The sequence below is a fragment of the Cryptomeria japonica genome, chromosome 3, assembly GCF_030272615.1.
Source record: "Cryptomeria japonica chromosome 3, Sugi_1.0, whole genome shotgun sequence".
Lineage (NCBI taxonomy): Eukaryota > Viridiplantae > Streptophyta > Pinopsida > Cupressales > Cupressaceae > Cryptomeria > Cryptomeria japonica.
This window is the reverse complement of record NC_081407.1, coordinates 123,230,092-123,254,358: the sequence shown is the minus strand read 5'-3', so window position 1 is coordinate 123,254,358 and position 24,267 is coordinate 123,230,092. Positions and strand designations below refer to the sequence as shown.

At 37.8% G+C, this 24,267-nt stretch overlaps 1 protein-coding gene across 3 annotated transcripts in view; it reads left to right on the top strand.

Moving 5' to 3' along the window:
* LOC131038725 (E3 ubiquitin-protein ligase KEG) overlaps positions 1-21,635 on the top strand; it is a 118,567-nt gene extending 96,932 nt beyond the window's left edge. For all 3 annotated transcript variants that reach the window (XM_057971250.2, XM_057971249.2, XM_057971251.2), the window contains 4 exons: positions 18,543-18,876; positions 19,004-19,192; positions 19,499-19,804; positions 19,945-21,635. In XM_057971250.2, coding sequence (XP_057827233.1) covers positions 18,543-18,876; positions 19,004-19,192; positions 19,499-19,804; positions 19,945-21,186 — 2,071 coding nt within the window. In that variant the 3' untranslated portion in view covers positions 21,187-21,635. The remainder of the gene's footprint in view (positions 1-18,542; positions 18,877-19,003; positions 19,193-19,498; positions 19,805-19,944) is intronic.
* The last annotated feature ends 2,632 nt before the right edge of the window (positions 21,636-24,267 follow it).

Below are 24,267 nucleotides of genomic sequence, written 5' to 3'. Positions count from 1 at the left end.
GAGAGAGAGAAGAGGGAGGGGGGGAGGGAGAGAGAGATGGATAGATATACATATATGAATATATGTATGTATACATATATGAATATAAATGAACATAACCCGATCAAGTTTTTAACGAATAAAAAGTTTGATCAGGTTTTTATTTATGCAATCAGTATGTAATGGCATGTGACTTAGCAAGTGACCCAGTGGTGTCCCTGTCTGAGGTGGCGGTTCTGTGGGGGGACATTTCACCCACGTCCTAAAGTCTTGGAAACGTCCCCCTATAGGGAACACGGGTTTTTTTTTTGTGGGGGGGGATGCATCCCAATGGAACACTGGTAAATATGCACCTATGGTACAAGAAAAGGATAAGCAAGAGAGTAAAGATGTAGGGTTGTCACCTCTAAGTGCATTTCTGAAAGCTTCAACAGGTTGTTGTTCCTTGGTTTCTCCACACGAGCTTACATGATACTCTCATGCACAAGGTTATGGGAATAGATGGGGAAGCTAAATACGTGTGGGAGGATTGGGTCTCTTGCTTTATACTTTATAGATTGTCTTGACAAATTGGTATAGGTACTGATCACTGTTTTGGACATCTCATTAGGCAATGATTGAAAACAATAAATGGTTAAGCATGCTGGATGTGTGGATGCATGTGATTTTTCATAATAAATTAAAAAACTCAATGGTTCCTAATAAATGCATTGCCTTAGCTGGAGCCACAATCTACTACTAGCTGCACTTATCCTTTGAGAATGATGGAAGTGATATTCATATTATGAGTAATACTTTGCTTAAATGAACATAAATTACAATGCTTTAATCTAAAGTGCTTTACATAGGATGTAGACCAAGGATGATCAGCCAAGGATCAGATTGCTTTCTCTGACCACAAGAAGACTTCGAAGTTATTGGTGATTGCTATTAGAATATTTAATTATATTTTAGTCACTTATATTTAGTTCCTTGTTTAATGGTCATTTAGCTTTTTAGTTAATTAGCTTTTAAGCTTTATTTAGCATTTAGCTTTTTCTTTTTAGTTAATTAGCTTTTAAGCTTTATTTAGTGTTTAGCTTTTTAGTAGTTTAGTTTAAACGACTTGTTCTTAATTTAGAACGTCGTCTTGTAATCTCTATATATACGCTTGTATATTGTTGAATAGATTATCCGATTATTGAATCATTCATTCAATTTATTTTTCATGGTATTAGAGCGGGTCAATGGGATTCTTTAAAGTTTGGCGAATTTTTTAATAAAAATTCATGCCCTTCTTTCTGGAATATTTTCCAGATTTTTTTTATTGTTTTTTTATTAAAAAAAAAGGATTTTGCTTTTTAGAAGGCTTTTTGAGGGTTTTTGGTTTGTGGGCGAAGTTTTGTGTTGGGCAGTAGTTCATGTTTTTTTTAGAGTTCTGAAGATTTTCGAGCATGCAACCTGGAGTTTTTTTTGCAGATTGAAAATTTTCCTAGGGTTTCTGCAATTTTTGACTACAGTTTTGACCCTTCAATTCAAGTCGAAATTTTATTCTGGTTGTAGATTCTTGGTGGGTTTTTCGAGCGCTCAATTGGATCGTCATCAGATTTTTCTGGGTGCATTGTTTTTCGTGCCTCGATTTTTGAGCTGTCAGATCTATTAGAATATTTAATTATATTTTAGTCACTTATATTTAGTTCCTTGTTTAATGGTCATTTAGCTTTTTAGTTAATTAGCTTTTAAGCTTTATTTAGCATTTAGCTTTTTCTTTTTAGTTAATTAGCTTTTAAGCTTTATTTAGTGTTTAGCTTTTTGGTAGTTCACTTTAAACGACTTGTTTTTAATTTAGAACATCGTCTTGTAATCTCTATATATATGCTTTTATATTGTTGAATAGACAATCCGATTATTGAATCATTCATTCAATTTATTTTTCATGGTATCAGAGCGGGTCAATGGGATCCTTTAAAGTTTGGCGAATTTTTTAATAAAAATTCATGGCCTTCTTTCTGGAATATTTTCCAGATTTTTTTAATTGTTTTTTATAAAAAAAACGATTTTGCTTTTTTGAAGGCCTTTTGAGGGTTTCTGGTATCAGAGCGGGTCGATGGGATTTTTTAAAGTTTGGCGAATTTTTTGATAAATATTCATGTTCTTTCTGAAATATTGGTTCGTGGGCGAATTTCTTTGCACTGGGCAGCAGTTCATGTTTTTTTAGGGTTCTGGAAATTTTCGGGCCTGCAACCTGGAGGTTTTTTTTGTAGATTGAAAATTTTCCTAAGGTTTCTGCAATTTTCGACTAGGGTATTGACCCTTTAGTTCAAATCGAGATTTTATTCTGGTTGCAAATTCTTGGTGGGTTTTTCGAGACCTCAATTGGGCCATCGTTAGATTTTTCTGGGTGCATCGTTTTCCGTGTCAATTTTTGAGCCGTCGGATCTGTATTTTGATTTTAGATTCTTGGTGGGTTTTTCGAGAGCTTTTCTGGGTTGATCTCAGATTTTTCTGGTTGCCTCGTTTTCTGTGCCTCGAATTTTGTGCCAGCGAATTTGCCTTGGAATTTAAAAACAGTCAGTAATTTCTGCTAATTCTGTGGGCGCTTTTTATGCTGTACATCCGACCTAGTGTTTCTGCCCTATTTTTTGCGTTTTTTTTGGAAAAAAATATCATCAATATTTTTTGTTTTTTTACAAAAAAAAAATATTAGAGAAAATTTTAATTTCTTGGTTTCTTCCAAACCTCGAAATTCGCACTTTGGGATTCGTGCCAGAATTCTTTTCCAGGGTTTCAGATTTTTTGTGCAGCTGCTTCTATTCTGATTTTTGAATCAGATTCTTCTGTCTCATGCTTTCATTAGGTTGACCTCGTTCAACCTCCATTTTTGTGATGGCATATTTGACCAACATCATGTTGGAACACAGACATAAGTTCAACAGCTGCCACAACACCTGGAAACAGTGCATCTTCACGATATTTGAATATTGTTGCCTTGATCAGATTGATTTAGGCCAGATCTCGTCCTACAGGTCCTAGGGTTTTCACAATTTTTCCTGAAAAATTGTCTATCGGTTTTCTGATTTTTTCCACAAAAAATAATGGGAGGGTTTTCACGATTTTTTCCTCAAAAATTGTTCGCAGGGTTTATAATTTTCCCTTAAAAATTATCTCATCTGTAATCCGCGATATTCACGTAAGATTTCAGTTATCTGGGTTTTACCCTTTTTTTCCACAAAAACGATGATTTGTAACCTCAGATTTCTTGGTTTTTCGATTTTCTCCTCAAAATCGTAAATTCTCTTTTCGAGGGTTCCTATTTCAGGGTTTGACGGTTTTTTCCTCAAAATCGTGCTTTGTTGTAGTTAGTTTGGGTCACACCTGCCAGGGCGAACATCTGCAACCATGGTATCAGAGCATGGAAATTAAAAATTTCAAAAATTTTTATTATTAAAATTTTTCAAAGTGTTTTTTTGAAGAGATTTTTAATGGCATTATTGAATCATTCATTCAATTTATTTTTCAAGATCTGCATTCTATTTTCAGATTCTTGGTGGGTTTTTTGAGAGCTTGTCTGAGTTGGTCTCAGATTTTTCTGGGTGCCTCGATTTCCGCACCTCGAATTTTGTGCAAGCAAATTTGCCTTGGAATTTAAAAACAGTTTGCAATTTTTGCTAATTCTGTGGCGTCGGGAATTTTGTTGTCTTCTGGGCAGCACCGTTCATGCTGTTTTAAGTTTGCAGAAAATTTTAATTTCTGGGTTTCTTCCAAACCTCGAAATTTGCACCAGAATTCTCCTCTAGGGTTTCAATTTTTTTGTGCTTCTATTCTGATTTTTGAATCAGGTTCTTTTGTCTCATGCTTTCACTAGGTTGACCCCGTTCAACCTTCATTTTCGTGATGGCACCTTTGACCAACATCATGTTGGAACATAGTCAAAAGTTCAACAACTGCCACAACACCTGGAAACAGTGCATGTTCACGATATCTGAATATTGTTGCCTTGATCAAATTGATTTAGGCCAGACCTCGTCTTACAGGTCCCAGGGTTTTTACGATTTTTTCCTGAAAAATTGTCTGTCGGTTTTCTGAGTTTTTCCACAAAAAATCATGGGAGGGTTTTCACGATTGTTTCCTCAAAAATTGTTTGCAGGGTTTATAATTTTCCCTTAAAAATTATCTCATCTGTAATCCGCGATATTCGCATAAGATTTTAGTTATCTGGGTTTTATCGCTTTTTTCCACAAAAACGATGATTTGTAACCTCATATTTCTTGGTTTTTCGATTTTCTCCTCAAAATCGTAAATTCTCTTTTCGAGGGTTCCTATTTCAGGGTTTGACGGTTTTTTCCTCAAAATCGTGCTTTGTTGCAGTTAGTTTGGGTCGCACCTGCCAGGGCAAACATCTGCAACCGTGGTATCTTGCAGTCAATTTTGGAGTTGATACTCTTCTCCCAAAGGGTTTGCCGGTTTTCCTCAAAATCATGGTTTCAGTTTTCAGTTTGGTTACCCAATGTCAGGTTGGATGGATTCTAGTATTCTTGGTCATTAACACTTTTCAGATCGAAGGAGGGTCTCCACCACAACAGAGTGTTCTTTTCATTTGTGATCAAAAGACCTGCAGTGTCTTCTATAGGGTAGTTAGTAGATAGAATGACCATTAAGGGAGGGTATTAGAATATTTAATCATATTTTAGTCACCTATATTTAGTTCCTTGTTTAATGGTCATTTAGCTTTTTAGTTAATTAGCTTTTAAGCTTTATTTAGCATTTAGCTTTTTCTTTTTAGTTAATTAGCTTTTAAGCTTTATTTAGCGTTTAGCTTTTTAGTAGTTCACTTTAAACGACTTGTTCTTAATTTAGAACGCCGTCTTGTAATCTCTATATATACGCTTGTATATTGTTGAATAGATTATCCGATTATTGAATCATTCATTCAATTTATTTTTCAATTGCCAAATAGCAAAGTTTTAGGACTTGGATTTGGCAACGCAAAATAGGACTCTGGCTCGAGACCCAGCGAAAAACTTGGTTAGGACTCTGCAAAAATGAAGAAATTAATGCATTAAGAGAACTTAAAAGCCTAATTTGACTATCAATTTTTCATAATTCAAACATTACATGTCATATGATCTTCAAACACTATAATTTTTGAAATTTCATTATTCATACTCAATAATTAGTGGGGGTTTGGGAATGGAGGCCCTAATGGGTTTAAGGGGCAGCAATGATAAGCTGTTTTAACATGCCTAGGCGGACCCGAGAGTTTTGCCCTGGACTTGGGAATCCGACCCCAAGACTCGGGAGTCCCAAGATGGGTCTCGGCTAGCCCCAAGCCAAGACTTGGATGAGTACTCGCTGAGGCTCGATGAGACTTGACTCGCGAGTCCTAGGCAAGTCAACTTGCTGAGCGTTAGAACTCGTGAGTCTTGGCAAGTACTCACCGAGTCCTAAAACACTGCCAAATAGAACACAACTGTTGACAACCAACTTTGAACAACTACCCCCAAGCCAACAGGTGATTAACATAAAGTTAAGCACAGACATGCCAAGGGACTATAGTAAGTCAATTCAATGGATTACATCATCCATCTCAAAAAGAAAAGTTGGAACTGTAGCCAACAAGCAGAGAACAACAATAATACAAATCACTTGATACTAGGGAATTTTTTCCGAACTTTTGGAGATACTGAAAAGGAGGAAAATTCGTATGGCTTATCTTTTGTTTGTTCAAACTAAACAACAAAATTGTTGAAATTAAATAGCTAGTTCGAATTATTTGATGGCAAATATATATATTGTAATAACTTAAGTGATTACAATACTTGTAACTTGTAATAAGAAGGGCAGGCCCTATTTGGGCAATTGATTTAACTTATAAATTGTATATGGGTACTGACCCATATGTAACTTGTAAATTCAAAATTATATCTTGGCGCTAGAATATGCAAGGCCGACCAAGGTTTATTGTTGACATGAATTCATATATAAGTAAGATGATTTAAGGATCACAAATCATCAATCACAAGCGAATATATATCTCTCTACCTTATGTGATCTGCTTCCAGCTGCAATCGTCATCATCAGCAAAAGGATATTCATCAAGTGTGAGCGAACTTCAGCGAATTGGTTTCTTGTTGAAGCGAATCTGATCTAGGAGTGCAAATCTGTCCTAGGGTATCCAAACCTCATATACTCTGCTGAATTTCTGTTCTTGTGGCTGGGCAAATTAGTATGGAATCTGAGCTGTGAATCTACCTTATATCTGGGCGAACTATTGATCATTCTGAGCTCCATTCCAGACCCGAATCTGATCACCATTGTGGAGCAGACTTGTGCCAATTATGGGCAACTATGCTTGGCGATATTGAGTTGTCTAACTCACTAATTTAGAGCAGCGATCATCCTCTTCTGTGGTGCCGAAACCCTACTTGTGGTATCAGCGAATTAGGGCCTGCACATCAGTGATTTAGATTGGGCAAAGCTCTGCCCTAGGTTGATGACTTAATCAGATAAGTGATCTGATCTTCATTGTCCTTGTAATTTGCTCATAATTAAAGGATTTTTTATCTGGACTTGATGCTGGGTTTTTCCTCCAAGAGGGAGGTTTTCCCAAGGTATTCTTGGTGTCTTGTCTCTTTTGTGTGATTGCTTTGTGTTATTTCTAAGTTATTCTAAATCTGTTCACTAAAATCAACAAAAATCCTAACCTGAATGTTCCACAATGACGTACTAAATGAAATCCTTGGAATGTTGAGGTTCTGGGGCAACTAGTTGTAAATTTGCAAAGGGTTCTTCAGCCAGAATTAGAAAGGGAAACTTATTAGTTACGTCATGATCATCATCACATTTGGAATGTTATTCTCTGCAGGGAAAATGTGCTCAATAGTGGCCATACAATGTAATGAACTGCCTTTGCTGTACAAACAAGTTGCCTATCAACGTTTGGACAACCTTATTTTTGTTTATGGGCTGTATAGTTGAATAGGAAGCCTTATTTTTATGGATGAGGGAGTACAACAGATGTTAATACTTCTTTACATTGTATAATTTTTAGAGCAGTGTACCATTGTTAGCCCCAATTCGCAAGTTTTATGATGCTTTATTACAGATATATGGCTTCAACATGCTTCTTAAAATCAGCAGCAGGTCATACAATAGAAAATTCTACTTTGGAGCATATGACAATTAGAGTGTATGGTGGCATCCGGAGTTTCAATCTCTATGCAAGGTCACATGATAGAGTAATCAACATGTATGTCAAGGCGTGCAATGGTGATGTATGATTGGGTGTGCTTCAATAGGACACGTGGCAATGTTTGAACTTGCAATCTCAATATATGGTTGTGTGATGGAATAGATTGTTGACTGTATGAGACAGGATTGTTCTGATCATACAATAGAATTGATGGAATGTGCTGTGATCATACAACTTGAGTTGAAAACCGATCTGCTTGTGAGGACTGTATGGTTATTTCTGGATTTTCATTGCACTGTTTAGCAAGTTCCCTTGTAAAGTGTGAAATCTGTAGCAACACAAAATCACAATATCAGAGACCTTGGGTAGCCATTTGCCTTAATTACACTGCTGCAAGAGCTGGATTCAACCAGCAAATATTGGATATAACATCCACCATAGCTTGAAGAAAGCTGATTTGTAGAAAGAAGCACTCCTAGCTGATCTAGTGTTAGGTTCCAGCTATGACATGCCAGGAGAAGTGAGCTCTTAACAATGTGTTTTTCAAATTTTGTATAATTTTCTTCTTCACTTGACCTTAAGGGAAGTTGTGAATACATTGAAGCAGAATGAAAATTTTGATGATTAAGAGAGAACTATATGGATGGATTAGAAGACCTTTTAGATGCTTTTGAAGACTCAAAAAATTCTTCCCAGGTCATACAGAATGAGTGGCTTCAGAGGTGTACAACTGCATGAAATTGAATAGAGGGAATAGTTATAATAAACCATTCGATAGAGGCAGACAACCTTAGGTGCTGAACATTGAAGGAGGCGGAGAAAACTTGATGTGCCTGTATGATAGGGAAATGAAGAACATGTAGGCATATGAAAGAATGAAAAACATTGTGCTGTAAATGATTCTTCCAAATTGTGGCATATGGTAAGAGTTGAAGCAATACAATTTTTTGACTGTACAGTGGAATGCAGTATTGTGCTTTAATCATACTTTCTTCAGCATTTGTTAAGTCTATTTACAATGCTTCAGTGAAGTCTGCAAAATTGATCCTATTTACATTGTCTCCATTCAAAATCATTTTGTTATCACCTTCTAATCCCAAATTGTCATTTACTGGCAGGAACTCTTTTTACTTAATGTCCTTATTTCCAATTTGATGTGCTAGTTCATCATATAACTCAATGTCACTGACTTATATTCTGTAAACTTTGGAGAATCAGTTTGATTTATGGATCATTTACAATCATCTCGTTCTTTTCCCCTTACCTAGGTTTCTGCACAATTACAATCAGGTTGAAAATCTGGTCGCTTCATCCATCTCTGTAATGAACCTTTGCTGTACCTACCTCGCCTTTCTGATAATAAGGGCATTATCTATCCTCTGAAGGTTGGATTTAGGGCCACAAAAGGAAATTACGGTTTCCTGCAACATTTAGATATTTTATTTTATATGTCAGCAGTAATATTAGATCAGTGGCATAATTGTTGCAGCACAAAATACATACACGACCCATTCTAGATTTTGAGGATTTTCCAGGTTGGCTGGGCTACCCATCCAGACCCATCCCGTCTCTTAGGGCTAATAGGGCCACCTGAGGATGGGCTCAGCATACCCCTGGCATGCACGCATTATCTTGAATGTACTAACAAACAGAGGATATCAGGAAGATAACAAATGCATACAGAAAACATAGATTCATGACTATATTACTTGGTTAACATTTATCCACTATATATAAATTTGTAGGGATTAATTCATTATATTTGTGCCTAGTTGCAGAAACATGACTATCATTAATTAGCATTCCTTCTCTTTACTTATTAGTTGTGTTTGAGAATGAATGAATAATTTTTATTCTTCTATCTATCACTAAAGTGTATTTTAATGCAGCATACTAAACCTGATATTACAGGTTACCTATCTGGCGTGAAGATTAAGTTCATTTTACCCTTTTGTACATTACAAATGTGCTTAGTTCATTTGGCAAGACATTTTTTAGGCATGGAACCGATTTAGCAATTAATCTAGGCCACTAGTTAAATTATATTCATTACTGTTATATGAGGAATGAAAGCAGATTTAATACAACTTGCACAAAGACATACTTCATCATTTCGACATTTAAGCGGATTGGCCTGGGGACATACCAGCCTGCTGGCGATGGGGAGGGATGCTTATTAGGCGCTGGTCCTTCATCGCTGGGAAGAACAGCACCTAGCCCTTTCACATCATCTGCTGACTGATGCATTCCCAGGGCAGTCCTCATGGTTGTCTAGGCATCATAAATTATGAAAACTGAAATAAATATTATTACGGAGTAATGAAGTTACCTCCTGGATGCTTCTCCTTGCCCTTCTCTTCTTGTCACCTCCTCTTCCATGTTTTCTTGGGGTATGGGTTTATACCTCTTTGAAACCACGCGATTCCCTTTGAAACATGGCGTCTATTTCGGAGGTGGCTTGGGAATGGACGCGTCCTTTCATTACTCCCACTAGTTAAAATAAAACGTATTTTAAGCGGTAAAAACAATTTATTTATTGAAAATATATATATTTAATTTATGTATTGAAAATATATATATTTATGTACATGTATTGTTTAATGTTTCTAATCATTGCCTGCAGTCTACATTGGAATATTTCAGTCCTCCCCCCTTACATTGCTTGTCCTCAAGCGATGTGGAGATTTGGGTGGTTGAAGATCTCTTCACCCTCCCAGGTTGCATCCTCCTCTGGCAACCCTTTCCATAAGATCAAGTATTCTACAATGTTTTTACTCTTTATTCTTCTTTCTCTTACGTCTAATAGGGCTTCTGGCTCCAGTGTTAATTTCCCCTCGTCATCTAACAGAGGTAACTCCTTGCATGGGGATATTTGCTGCCCTAATGCTCTTTTTAATCTAGACACATGGAATACATTATGGATGCGGCTTCCTGGAGGAAGCTCAAGTTCATATGCTACCTCTCCTACCTTCCTTGATATTGGGTAGGGTCCGTAGAACCGTGGCTTTAGCTTGTCTGCCCCACTAGATTTCAGTGAAGACTGTTTGTAAGGCTGCAACCGTAGGAAGACTAAGTCTCCTATCTCAAATGATCTTTCAATACGATTACGATCAGCGTATATCTTTTGCTGATTTTGGGCTTGATGTATGTGATCTTTTAGAGCCCTTAGGATGTCCATGCTTTCCTGAATAAAATCCCTGGCTCGTGGTACTTGATTTTCTGGAGTAATTAGTGATCCAAAAGAGGCGGGTTCATAACCATAAAGTGCTTTGAATGGGCTCATTTGGATCGACATATGATGTGTAGTGTTATAACAATATTCTCCTAAATGTAACCATTTGATCCAAGCTTTTTGCTGCCCAGTGACATAATTTCTTAGATATCCTTCAATCCATTTGTTGACGATTTCAATTTGTCCATCGGTTTGGGGATGATAGCTAGTACTCAGAGTGAGACTAGTCCCTGCCATCCTAAAGATTTCTTGCCAAAATTGCCCCATAAACCGGCTGTCTCGGTCACTTATGATATTTTGGGGAAGCCCATGAAGTTTGAAGACTCCCTTAAAAAACACTTCTGCTACTTGAGATGCTTGGAATTTGTTTGTTATAGCAAAGAAGTGTGCATATTTGGTGAGACAGTCCACGACCGCATATAGACAGTCCACGGCCTTGGGTAGGTTGGTGATAAAATCCATCGAAATGCTTTCCCACTTCTGTTCGAGAATGGGCAATGGATGTAGCAACCCGGCTGGGTGGTTGAGTTCTTCTTTGTTCTTCTGGCACTGTGTACATTTTTGTACGTATTTTTGGACTTCCTTCTTAAGTCCTTTCCAAGAATACCGTTCTCTGTTTTGTTTATATGTCTTATAGAACCCTGGGTGTCCTGCCAATGGATTATGATGGTACTCTTTAACTATTACTTCCTTGAGTTTAGAGTTGGGTACCAAGTACAATCTGCCCTTATATAGGATAAGCTCCTCCACAACTTTGTATTCTGCATGACTTGATGGGTCCCTCAAGATCTCGCTAGCAAAAGGGTCTTTGGCGTATTCTGCCAAAAGATCATATTTCCAATCAGCATTTATAGAAGTTATGGTATTTATTTGTGGCTTCCTTGATAAGGCAACTACTACCACATTGGTTGTTCCTTTAACGTATTCAATATCAAACTCATAAGCTTGTATCCCGCTGACCCATTTTTGTTGCCTATCATTTAGATCCCTTTGGTTTAAAAAGAATCTTAGGCTATTATGATCTGTCTTTACATGGAATTTGGTGCAAACTAGGTATTGGCGAAATTTGGCTAGTGCATGCATGATGGCTAACATCTCTTTATCATAGACGGGGTAATGCTTTTCTGTTTCTGTCAGCTTACGACTTTCGAAGGCTATGGGGTGTTTGTTTTGCATGAGGACGTCTCCAATCCCTTCTCCGGAGGCATCACATTGTAGTTCAAAAGGAAGGGAAAAATCAGGGATAGATAGGACAGGGCATGAGCTCATAGCTTCTTTCAGACTTTCAAAAGCTCTTTGGGCTGCTTTGCTCCAAGCGAAAGCCCCTTTCTTAGTTAGATCGGTGAGAGGGGCTGCCACTTTGGAGAAACCCCGTACAAACCTTTTGTAGTAACTGCATAACCCCAAGAACCCCCTTAATTGTGTGAGGGACTTAGGTCTAGGCCATTCTCTGATAGTGGCTATCTTCTCCTTATCCATGCTAACCCCCTCCGCATTAATCTTATGCCCTACATATAGTATTTCCTCCATTCCAAACTCACATTTGGACGCCTTAGCATAAAGTGACTCTTGCTCTAGGATCCTCAATGTGTCCTCAATGTGTTTGAGGTGCTCCTCCCAAGTTTTGCTGTAGATCAAAATGTCGTCAAAAAAAACTAGTAGAAATTGCCTTAGTTGCTTGCGGAAAGTATGATTCATACATGACTGAAATGTTGCTGGGGCATTGGTTAGACCGAAAGGTAGAACCAAGAATTCAAAATGTCCATAGTGACATTGAAAAGTTGTTTTGTGGATGTCCTCTTCCCTCATCCTGATTTGATGATATCCTGATCGAAGATCGATCTTGGAGAAATATCTGGCTCCGTGTAGTTCATCAATCAACTCATCCTATCCTTGGGATTGGGTACCTATTTTTGATGGTTTTCATATTCAATGCTCTGTAGTCAATACGCATTCTTAGAGTGCCATCTTTCTTTTTAACAAGTACCACCGATGATTCCAAAGGGCTGGAACTAGGTTGGATGTGTCCCATAGCAAGTAGTTCCTTAATGGTTTTCTCAATTTTGTCCTTATATTTGTGAGGGTTGTTAATGCATTAGTAGCTTCTGCAAGATAAGGCTTCTCTAACCTGTTAATCTCCTTAATTCTGTTATGGTTTATTCATCTATGCTATTAGATTATCTGATTTATGCTTTCCTAACTGAATATGTTTATTAGATTGTAACATTGATCATGATTATGATATTGGCATTGGATAAAGATGGATTAGATCGACGACTTGCTTAACATAGTTAAGCGTCGATCTAAATGCTATTTGTTATCGGGTTAAGTTCATACCGATAAACATTTATAATCGGGCCATTAACAAAGCATCATAACTAACACCATTTCAACTGAGTGTTTAAGTATTAAATGTTAGTTACCAAACATAACCGAAATCGGGATGTGCAATATGGAAAGACACCGATCAATAGGTGCCTTGATCAGTCATGTCTAAAAGACATGACCAGTCAAGACATCTATTGACCGGTCTTCTAAAACATATAAAGCCCAACATGAATCATTTGGAGAAGACATATAAAAATATCAATGATCTCTCTCCTTCAGCTTGCAACAAAACAATCAGATTATCAGACAATATAATCATATAAAATTCTCACATATATAATTTGTTCTTTTATTGCAATTGAATAAAACTTTACAAGGGTGGCGATAAGGGGTAGTGATGACTGGTTTTGCCCCCTCTTCCAATTCTATAGTGTGTTCAAACCACCGTTTGGGAGGCAAACCTTGGGGAATTTCCCCAAACACCCCTTTATATTTCTCCATGATGGGTTTGATGTCCATATGCGTGGATTTCTCATGAGTATTGCTCTTATCTAGTATCATGCATTGGGCCACCCATTCTCCTCATCCCTCTCTAAAAATTTGCTCCAATTTCTTACAAGAAACCACTTTAGGGCTACCATCAGGTAAACCCTTGAGAGTAACTTCCTTCCCTTCATGCTGAAATCTGATTATTTGGTTTGGGAGATCAAACATGAAACATCCCAGTGAATAAATCCATGGAGTCCCCAATATGATATGTGTGTCCAATGGTACCACGTAGAGATCTTGCCTTACGAGATGTATACCTATTATGAACTCCAACTTAGGTACCAACTTAGTGCATTGGACCCTTGCCCATGTGGCTGTTGTTGCTTCGAACCCCTTAAAAGTCTGTGTGGGTAATTTATGCTGCTTGACAACCCTTTCATCGATGAAGTTATGGGAGGCTCCGCTGTCCACAAGTGTGACTACTTTCTTCCCTTTAAGTGAACTCTTGATTCTAAACAGGTTGTGTTTAGCAGCATGGGTGATAGTGGCAACTATGGCTTGATCTTCCTCCCCCAGTCTCATCCTTTTGCTAGGTGGCTCTTCCTCATCCTTATATGGTGAGGCTTCTATTCTGTGAGCCTGGCCTTGACATTTATGGCTCCTTCCTTCATAGGGTTTTAGGCATGTGAAACAAAGTCCCTTCTTTTTAAGGTCCTCCAAGGCTGAACACATATGCCCCTTTTCTCTCTTTCCCTTGCAATAGGTGCAAGACCTTACAATCCCTTCTTGATTGTGTTTATTGTCCTTGGGTGGAGGTTTGGAGGAGTTGCCAAAGGGCTTGGTCTTGTCCTTGGGTGAGCTTTCTTCAAATTTCATAGCTTTTTGTATAGCCTCGTCTAATGTTTGGGGTTCATGGGCACTTACTGTGCTTTTGATTGATCCCCTCAGGTCTTCTATGAATAGGTAAGTAAGCCTTTCTTGTGTTAGACCCGGTACCATCATTGCTAATTTTTGGAATTCTGTGGCATAGTTTTCAATAGTCCCCTGCTGCCTTAGTTGGGTGAGCTCTCGAAAGTACCACTCAGGGTGCTTTTGGTCAAATCTTTTTATGAGCTTTTGGGTGAATTCCTCATGTGTTTATAAGTTGATGTCCTTGAGTGATGAGGCCATGGTGCCACCATTCATGGGCAACTTCGGATAGATGAAGTATAGCAAATTTAATGGCATTGGATTGAGTCATGGGGCTGAGGGATAAATAGGTATCCAATTTTTGGACCCATGACCTAGCCGATACCTTTACTTCCCCATCATAGTTGGGGATAGTCACCTTATTGAGCTTGTTTTGAAGCTCTTTGTGGGCTGGAGGATGTCTTTCATTACGGCCAAGTGTCTTTAGTTTGGCATCACAATAGTCTTTGAAGGTTACAAGATCTCGTAGTTCGGGATCCAACCCACGCTAGTTTGCAAGGATTGGTCTACATTTCCCATGGGTCTGTCATGGTTATCATCACTTATTGGCGCTTCCTCAGGTAGGAATGAAGGTCGAGTGGGCCTTGAGTTGGTTTCCTTTGACGGGGTGGGGTGGCGGTTTTCAGAATGATTGGATTGGGCTTCTTTGGTGTTATGGTTGCTTATGTTTTGGAGGGCCTGAAGGACTAGTTGGTTATTCCTCTCATTCTATTCAATGAAGGCCTACATGGTTCTTTCAGTTTGTTCCCTCAGTGCTTGAGCGGTTTGCTCCATGAAGGCCCTAAGTTCATTACTAGCTTGTTCACTCATGTTGTTGGCTCCTTTTTCTCTCTCTCTTTCTAAGGCCCTACGGGATCTTTGGCTTTGTTGCATCAACTATTTCCACAGGGTGGCAGGAAGGAGGCTTTGATAACAATGTAATGAACCTTTGCTGTACCTACCTCATCTTCCTGATAATTAGGGCCTGATCTATCCACCGAAGGTTGGATTTAGGGCCACAAAAGGAAATTACGGTTTCCTACAACATTTAGATATTTTATTTTATATGTCAGCAGTAATATTAGATCAATGGCATAATTTTGCAGCACGAAATACATACACAACCCATTCTAGATTTTGAGGATTTTCTAGGTTGGCTGGGCTACCCATCCAGACCCATCCCGTCTCTTAGGGCTAATAGGGCCACCTGAGGATGGGCCCAACATACCCTTGGCTTGCACTCATTATCTTGAATGTACTAACAAACAGAGGATATCAGGAAAATAACAAATGCATACAGAAAACATAGATTCATGACTATATTACTTGGTTAACATTTATCCATTATATATAAATTTGTAGGGATTAATTCATTATATTTGTGCCTAGTTGCAGAAACATGACTAGCATTAATTAGCATTCCTCTTCTTTACTTATTAGTTATGTCTGAGAATGAATGAATTATTTTTATTCTTCTATCTATCACTAAAGTGTATTTTAATGCAGCATACTAAACCTGATATTGCAGGTTACCTATCTGGTGTGAAGATTAAGTTCATTTTACCCTTTTGTACATTACAAATGTGCTTAGTTCATTTGGCAAGACATTTTTTAGGCATGGAACCAATTTAGCAATTAATCTAGGCCACTAGTTAAATTATATTCATTACTGTTATATGAGGAATGGAAGCAGATTTAATACAACTAGCACAAAGACATACTTCATCATTTCGACATTTAAGCGGATTGCCCTGGGGACATACCAGCTTGTTGGCGATGGGGAGGGATGCTTACTAGGCGCTGGTCCTTCATCGCTGGGAAGAACAACACCTAGCCCTTTCACATCGTTTGCTGACTGATGTTGCCGGGAATAATCATTATGTTATGTTGTCATATTATGTTTATGTTGTCGTCGGTAATAATGAGTTATGACAGTCAGTTAGTTAGTCGTCCCGAAGGGCAGTTGGACGCGACGGTTGGTCGCACCCCTTCAGGTATTATATATTGCATACCGTTCCTTCTTAGTAGGATCATGATAGTCGTATTTGGGTTTAATGTTATAAGCACTTGATGTACATGGACTGTTGAATTAATACAGAGACTGGTTATTTAATATATTTCCATTATGTTCTGTGCATTTACTTTCTGCATTTAATCGTTTACCCGTATGTGGCAAACAACTGATGCATTCCCAGGGCAGTCCTTATGGTTGTATGTTATAATAAAACGTATGGGTTTATACCTCTTTGAAACCACGCGATTCCCCTTGAAACATGGCGTCTATTCCGGAGGTGGCTTGGGAATGGACGCATCCTTTCATTACTCCCACTAGTTAAAATAAAACGTATTTTAAGCGGTAAAAATAATTTTTGTATTGAAAATATATATATTTATGTACATGTATTGTTTAATGTTTCTAATCATTGCCTGCTGTCTACATGGGAATATGACAATCTCATGACTATGTTGTGGTCTCTTATTACTGCTGTTTGGGTCTAAGGGCTTTAATTTTTTTGGTTTCGACTGTAGTCATCAGTAGGTATTGACTGGCACTGGTTCTCTGTGAATCTTACCCAATTTCACATAAGCAATGGCACCAATGTTCTCTCCTTCATCTAATAAGACTGACACTTGCATAAATGAGCATAAACACAATGCATATTAGATTGAGTAACAATGAACTGTTTTATAGAGAAATAAACCAAGGATCAGATTGTTTTTCTTGACTACAAGAACCTAATATAATGTGCCCAATGGTTGCCAAATAGTACAAAATCATTGACACCAACTTCAACAAACAACTATCCACAAGCCAATGAGCGATTAGCACATAATCAGGCACATAAATGCTAACAAATCATTATAGATTAATTTTATGGACTATAGCATGCTTTAACAAACTTGAAAAGGTAATAGAGGATCAGTTTCAATGAAATTGTGACAGTATTTGCTCAATAGTGAAAATAAGCTGGAGCAAATTAAATAGAAATCAGAGGAATTGATGGCAATGTTGACAGGAACTAGTACAACTGAAAGGAGTTGAAGCAGCAGTTGATAAAAGGACCGTACACAACATTATAGATGGGTTCTTTCTGAAGAGAGCAAAACATTCAGTAGAGGGTTTTGATAGAAGATAGCAAGTATGTTGGACAGCAACTTTTCAGCACCTATTGGACTAATTTCAGCGCTACCATTGGAGCTATCTGAAAACAAAGCCATCATCCAAATAATAAATATTCTGCAATGGATTCAAGCCAGGATTAAATGTATGAGATTAACACTAAAGCATAGATGGAGGTGATGACAGATGTTAGTTGTATTTTGTGATGATACTTCTTTAAGAGGATTATATCCAGATTCCTTTTTAACATTGTAAGTTCAATGTTATAGGGAATTCTTTCTTTCCCTTGATATTTGCAGCGCTTGAACTTTTGCTATGGGTAATTATGGTGCTGTCAGCTTGCTAGGGCTCAAACCAGGAGGTTTGCATGTTGATGCCCCATCTTGATTTCATATACATCTCATTTAATTACTGGGCAATGTAATTAATTGTAAATAGTTGTAGGGAGTCAGATCGTCGGTGAATGGTTGCTTTTAATTGTCAATTTTCTAATTATTATGTGAGAAACCTTAAAGATTACAAATTCTTGCTACCCAAAGTTCAGGTACTGATCATATTGGTCATCACAGAGAAAGCATTAGTGTGGGCATGCTGCCCTACTTCCATCGAATCTTGTTTTCTATATATTGACAATTTGCCACTATATGATCATGGTGATCATGTCATTGTGCATCTTGTTTTCTATATTTTGACTCTGAAATTTGTGACTGAAAGCGATGGTTTGATTCTCAATGATATCAATATTCATACTTACTGATCATCTAAGAGTTGAGACAAATCAATGTGAATCTCATTAAAACTATTGGAAATATAATTATTGTTTGATATGAGATCTTGTAATGGTATTTGCGATCAACTTCAATCCTTTTTAACTTAATTTTAATGTAAAGGCTTTAAATGTCCATTTTTCATTGTTATTGAATTAGTGTATTTAAATTGATGTGGACATTGTTAGATCCTCTTTAGATGACATTATCAGCAAGGCCTCGAGGTTTGGGAATGCAAACTTTAAATTGTAAATTAAACAAATTTACATTTGTTAGAAACGTAGACCCTATGACTCATTAAATGGGCTAGATTGTTCTCCCATCAGGGCTTATTTTATGACACTTGTTGTATTTTGTGGTTGCATAGGCAGCAAGCTATGCAGATTCATTGTGAACAGCTAGTGTTGTACAAACTTGTGGTTTCTTTTTGTATGGTGTTGATCTCCATTTTTCATTGTAATGTTTTTTGTTATAATGGTATATTTACTCATGGATTCATAATTTCAGGTATGGATGGCGTGGACAATCTCGTGATAGTATTGGGACAGTCCTATGTGTTGACGATGATGGGATTCTCAGGGTTGGGTTTCCTGGAGCATCTCGAGGATGGAAGGCTGATCCTGCAGAGATGGAAAGGGTTGAAGAATTTAAAGTTGGGGATTGGGTGCGGATACGACCGTCACTTACAAGTGCAAAACATGGTCTGGGGTTAGTAACTCCTGGTAGCATTGGAATTGTTTACTGTATAAGGCCAGACAATAGCTTGTTGCTCGACTTGAACTACATGGCAGGGCCATGGCATTGTGAACCTGAAGAAGTGGAACCTGTTGAGCCATTTAAGGTAATGACATTGTCAATCACAACAGTTCTGGAATTCAACATCATTTACCTTATTCGTAGTATTGACTAATTAAACCTAATGGTTATGCTTTTAATGTTTATTTCTGGTTCTGACTATTCACCTTCAGGTAGGAGATAGGGTTTGTGTTAAGAGGTCTGTAGCTGAACCAAGGTATGCATGGGGTGGGGAGACACACCATAGTGTAGGGAGAATAAGTGAAATTGGCAGTGATGGCCTCCTTCTCATTGATATTCCTGGTCGTCCCATTTCATGGCAAGCAGATCCATCAGACATGGAGAAGGCTGAAGATTTTAAGGTACTATATGCTTTTGTAGAATAATTAAGATGAAGTGAATAATGCTTCTGTAAGAGCTTTAGAATTTGTTCTTGCTTTTTGCTGAACCTCATCTTTTTCTCTATCTTGCAATCATGTTTCATCATTAATTATATATTATTTTTTCAGAGGTAATGAGTGAAGTTCAAACATTTTGTAGCCTTAGGAATATGTGATTGAGATAAGATGCCTTTTTGTTTCTTCTGTCTATCCTTTTCTCTTTTTATAACGTAGTTCCTTGTTTTTGTCTGGGTTTGCTCTCTTTGAAAACCGTTAAAAAAAAAACAGGTTGGTGACTGGGTTAGAGTGAAAGCCTCAGTTTCTTCTCCAAAATATGGATGGGAGGATGTCACAAGAAGTAGTGTCGGGATTGTTCACAATTTAGATGAGGATGGTGATATGGGTGTAGCTTTCTGCTTCAGAAGCAAGCCATTTTCCTGTTCTGTGACAGATATGGAAAAGGTTGCACCTTTTGAGGTGGGTGATGAGATACATATTATGTCATCTGTTACGGAGCCACGTTTAGGATGGTCTCGTGAGACAACTGCTACAACAGGAAAGATTGCAAGGATAGATATGGACGGCACATTGAATGTAAGCTTTTTGATTTAGTCAATTTATAGCATTTTTCTTTTATCATCCACTGCCTGATACAGAATTTTGATCTGTATGTTGAATCTGTATTGCATTTCAGAATATTCCTTTTATTGAAAAAAAATATTCATGCTGTCTAGGTGAAAGTAGCTGGAAGAAGCACTCTGTGGAAGGTTGCCCCGGGAGATGCAGAAAGGCTGTCAGGATTTGAAGTTGGTGATTGGGTCAGACTAAAGCCAACTCTTGGGATCAGGCCAAGCTATGATTGGCATGGAATAGGTAAAGACAGTTTTGCAGTGGTCCACAGTCTATCTGATACAGGTTACCTAGAGCTTGCAGGTTGTTTTCGAAAGGGGAGATGGATGACTCATTACACTGAGGTTGAAAAAGTTCCTAGCCTTAAAATTGGTCAGCATGTTCGTTTCCGACCAGGACTAACTGAGCCTAGATGGGGATGGAGAGGTGCGTCTGCCAACTCTCGTGGTGTAATAATTGGTGTGCATGCTGATGGGGAAGTGTGGGTAACATTTTCAGGTCTTTCTGTGCCTTGGCGAGGCGATCCAGCTGATCTGGAGAAGGAAGAGATGTATGAGGTGGGTGACTGGGTGAAAGTAAGGTTAGACTTGGTGGAGCCTAAAAACGGATGGAGGTCAGTAAGGCCAGGGAGTATTGGCATAGTGCAAGGAATAGCATATGACAATGGAGACATTGGGGATAGAACCATTCTTATTGGGTTCTGTGGTGAGCAGGAAAGATGGCTTGGTTTACCTCATGAACTTGAACGAGTCGAACCATTTTCGGCTGGCCAGCAGTTACAGGTTAAATCCTCAGTAAAACAGCCTAGGTTTGGTTGGTCAGGCCATGGCCATCATAGCATAGGGACTATTACTGCTATTGATGCCGATGGAAGGTTGCGTGTGCATACATTTTCTTGCACTCAGAAAGCTTGGATGCTTGATCCTGCAGAAGTGGAGGTAATAGAAGAACAGCCTATCTGCATTGGAGACTGGGTGAGAGTGAAGCCCTCTGTACCTACCCCTACTCATCAATGGGGTGAGGTTACACACAAAAGTATAGGGGTGGTTCACAAGATAGATGATGATGGGGATTTGCGGGTTGCTTTTTGTTTTCTAGATAGGTTATGGGTTTGCAAGCCTTCAGAAATGGAGAGAGTTCGACCTTTCAAAATTGAAAATCGGGTGAGAGTGCAACGCAATGTTGGTAGTCCAAGGTGGGGTTGGGGTATGGAAACCTATGCAAGTAGAGGAAGAATTGTTGGTGTCGATGCAGATGGAAAATTAAGGATAAAATTTGCCTGGAGAGAAGGCAGGCTTTGGGTTGGAGATCCTGCAGATGTTGAACTTGATTCAGATGTTTCATGATGCCATGGACTCAGTGTGCTTTTGTATCTAGTTTCATAAGTAGACGATGGATTTTTGTCTGGTAGGCATGTGATCCTTACACTTCTTCTAGATTTTCTGTAGCCTTTGGTAGGGAAGGTGGAATCACATTCCTACCAGGTCGATCGTCTACCTAAGAAACCTGGATGCTGAGCTGTGTATAATATTGAACTGTATTTAATTGTGTGTGCCATACTAGAGAAAATTTTCAGGTTTATTTGCTTGTGTATTATTCTGCTATTGTAGGTGTTTGTGTGTTTTATGGCTGATGGCCAATTAACATGTCATCTTCAATATTACAGATGGTTGCCATCTTTAATGGCATACTATTTTTTAGCAATTCTTTTCGACCATTCTGAAGGTTAGCTGCTCCCATATTGTTCGAGGATATGTCCATATTTATATGCATAGATATGTGCAATTTTGTTCCATTAATGTTTCTTATAAATTTGGTAATTCATTTTCCTTTTTGGCTTTTTCATCAAGGGTTCAGGTGAGAATTTGTAGTCTATCCTGGTTTCAGGACTTCTGCTTGACGACGGGCAATCTTGTGTTTGGTTAGCATCTTGTTTGTAATATTGTCTGTTCTGGGAGATTTAAATTAATTGCTAAAAATAGCACAAGTTTGAAGGCGTCTTTCATGTATGTGCAAACTTTTCCTTTGCATTGAAAAATGAACCAATCTTACGTTATTTGAGGCATTTTTTCATCATATGAGATAGGAACTGAATCAAAAATTGCCATGTGAGAATAATAAATTTTCTTGTAAGTTGTGAAAAAAATTGAATGCGAGGATAATTTTTTTATGACTGTTTCACCCCATATATCTGCTCTTTAACAGTATAATTTGATTTAAACATTTTATTGACTATTATTGTTCTCCCAATTATTACTTTATAATCTCATATCAAAAGTCTTGTAGTATTTTAATTTAAGCTAATGTGCACAAGCAAACTTGTATTCCTGGCAAAACAAGTGCCGTGTGAATTCAATGAAGGCGGACTGAAATCTTTCCAAGGAAGCACCGACCAAATGAAAAATAGGTTTGAGCAGCATCACGAAGTTAACTCTGATCATTGTAAATTGTTTTTTAGAAAACGTCCCCAAATTTCAAGGATGCAATCTTTATGCCTAAACATTGCAGATATTTGGAACTGCACGGAATGGATTTCACTTGAGACATGCAATTTTTATCATTTTATTTTATTTTTTAATTTGGTTTTAGTGACTGGCAAGGTGACTTCTGTGATGGGGTATTATTAAGTTCTCAATTTGAAGGATCTGCCGACATATTCACAAGCAAACATATAAATTTCTGGGCACTGCTTAACTTGGGTGTGAGAGATCGAACAGTTGTATGGCTTATATAGCACGTAAGTTTTGTATTGTAACAGTGGTGCACTTCCTTCTGCTTTAGACTGTCCAAAGTCAAACAACATAGGATTTTTAAGAAATGACAGGCATTGCCAAACCATCAAAGCTTGAGGAGATAGTCCACAGAGACTAAGTGTAGCTTCTCTCTACATAAATTGAGTGTTTATAACTTTATACTACAGTTGTGTGTAAAATAAAAAATCTGCATAGTAACTATACATCCAGTTGAATTTCTGTTTTAGTAATTGAGTGTTTATGATACAGTACCGAAGACTTATCCAAGTGCATGAACAAGATTGATAAAAATGTGAAGCTCACCTCCTGAGGAATTTTAGGATGTAACCGAACTTATCAGGATTATATAACATTCCCAGATCCAATTAAGTCTAGATATGAAGCTTTCCTCATTATTGGTGGCTCCAGTGCTTATCGCTGAGAAACTATCAATCGGGTGTCTCCAGGTTTAAGGCATTGTACTTGTTAACAGTACATTCCCACTTTACCTGCAAGTCAATCATGTGTCAGGAAAAAGTACATTCCCACTTTACTGTGCTCTGCTTGTGATGTTGCGCAAAAAATGTCTAGATACCCTACAAAGAGCTCTAAGCTATACTGCACAAAACATGCAATTGATTTCATTATGTAGAGAACTGTTGTACCTTTGTTTAATATGACACTCCAAAAGGCTTCTTTGTATCCCTTCCTGTGGGAGGAGTGGAATTTATCATCACAAAAGCACATTACACCTCGCATATTTTCACAATATACGAAAGGTTTGTTATGTACATCTACAAGGCAAAGGCATGGACTATTAATTCAGTTGAGTCTGGTTGATATCTTTTAATTCTCAATCACACAACTCTGAAAGTAGATTTCAATAAATCACAGAATAGGTATAATTAAAATCAATGAATTTCTTAGCTGGAAAACTATTGTGCTATATAAAGCGTTTGACAATTCTCGAAAGCTACAAGAGATACAGACAGGATGCACTTGGAGATGTCAAACAGAATTTGATTCCTCAGTGCATGAGTAACTGGAAATCAAGAATACCAAGGACAGAAATTATCATCTAGCTTTTTTGAAAAACAGAAACTAATAGGCTTGAGATTAACATTGAGTCCCAGAACTTGGAATGAGCTTTAATGGGATAGTCTCTGCCCATGCAATTGAAAAGAAGTATGAGCTTAATGGTTGAGAAAAAGCTACAAAATATACGGACAGGATGCACCTGGTGATGTTAAACAGAATTTGATTCATCAGTGCATGAGTAACTGGTAAACAAGAATACCAAGTATAGAAGTTAACATCTAGCTTTTTGAAAAACAGAAACTAACTAATAGGCTCGAGTCCCAGAGCTTGGAATGAGCTTTATGGGATATTCTCTGTCCATGCAATTGAAAAGAAGTATGAGATTAATGGTTGAGAATTTTTTTTGTCTCCACATGAACATGCACAAGATTACAGAAAAAACACTGATTAGAAAAACAATTGGGAGGGTAGCAGTGAGAAAGTTACAAGCATGGTAAATAAGCGGTGACGTTGGAGAAACAAAAAATGTAAAACATGATGAAAGGGGAGATTAATTACGAGTTCAACATCCATGAACAGGCGGAAAACAGTTAATTGAACTGTACAATAGGAAGAGTGTTAACCAACAATTCCAGAAGGCACATTATAATTAAACAA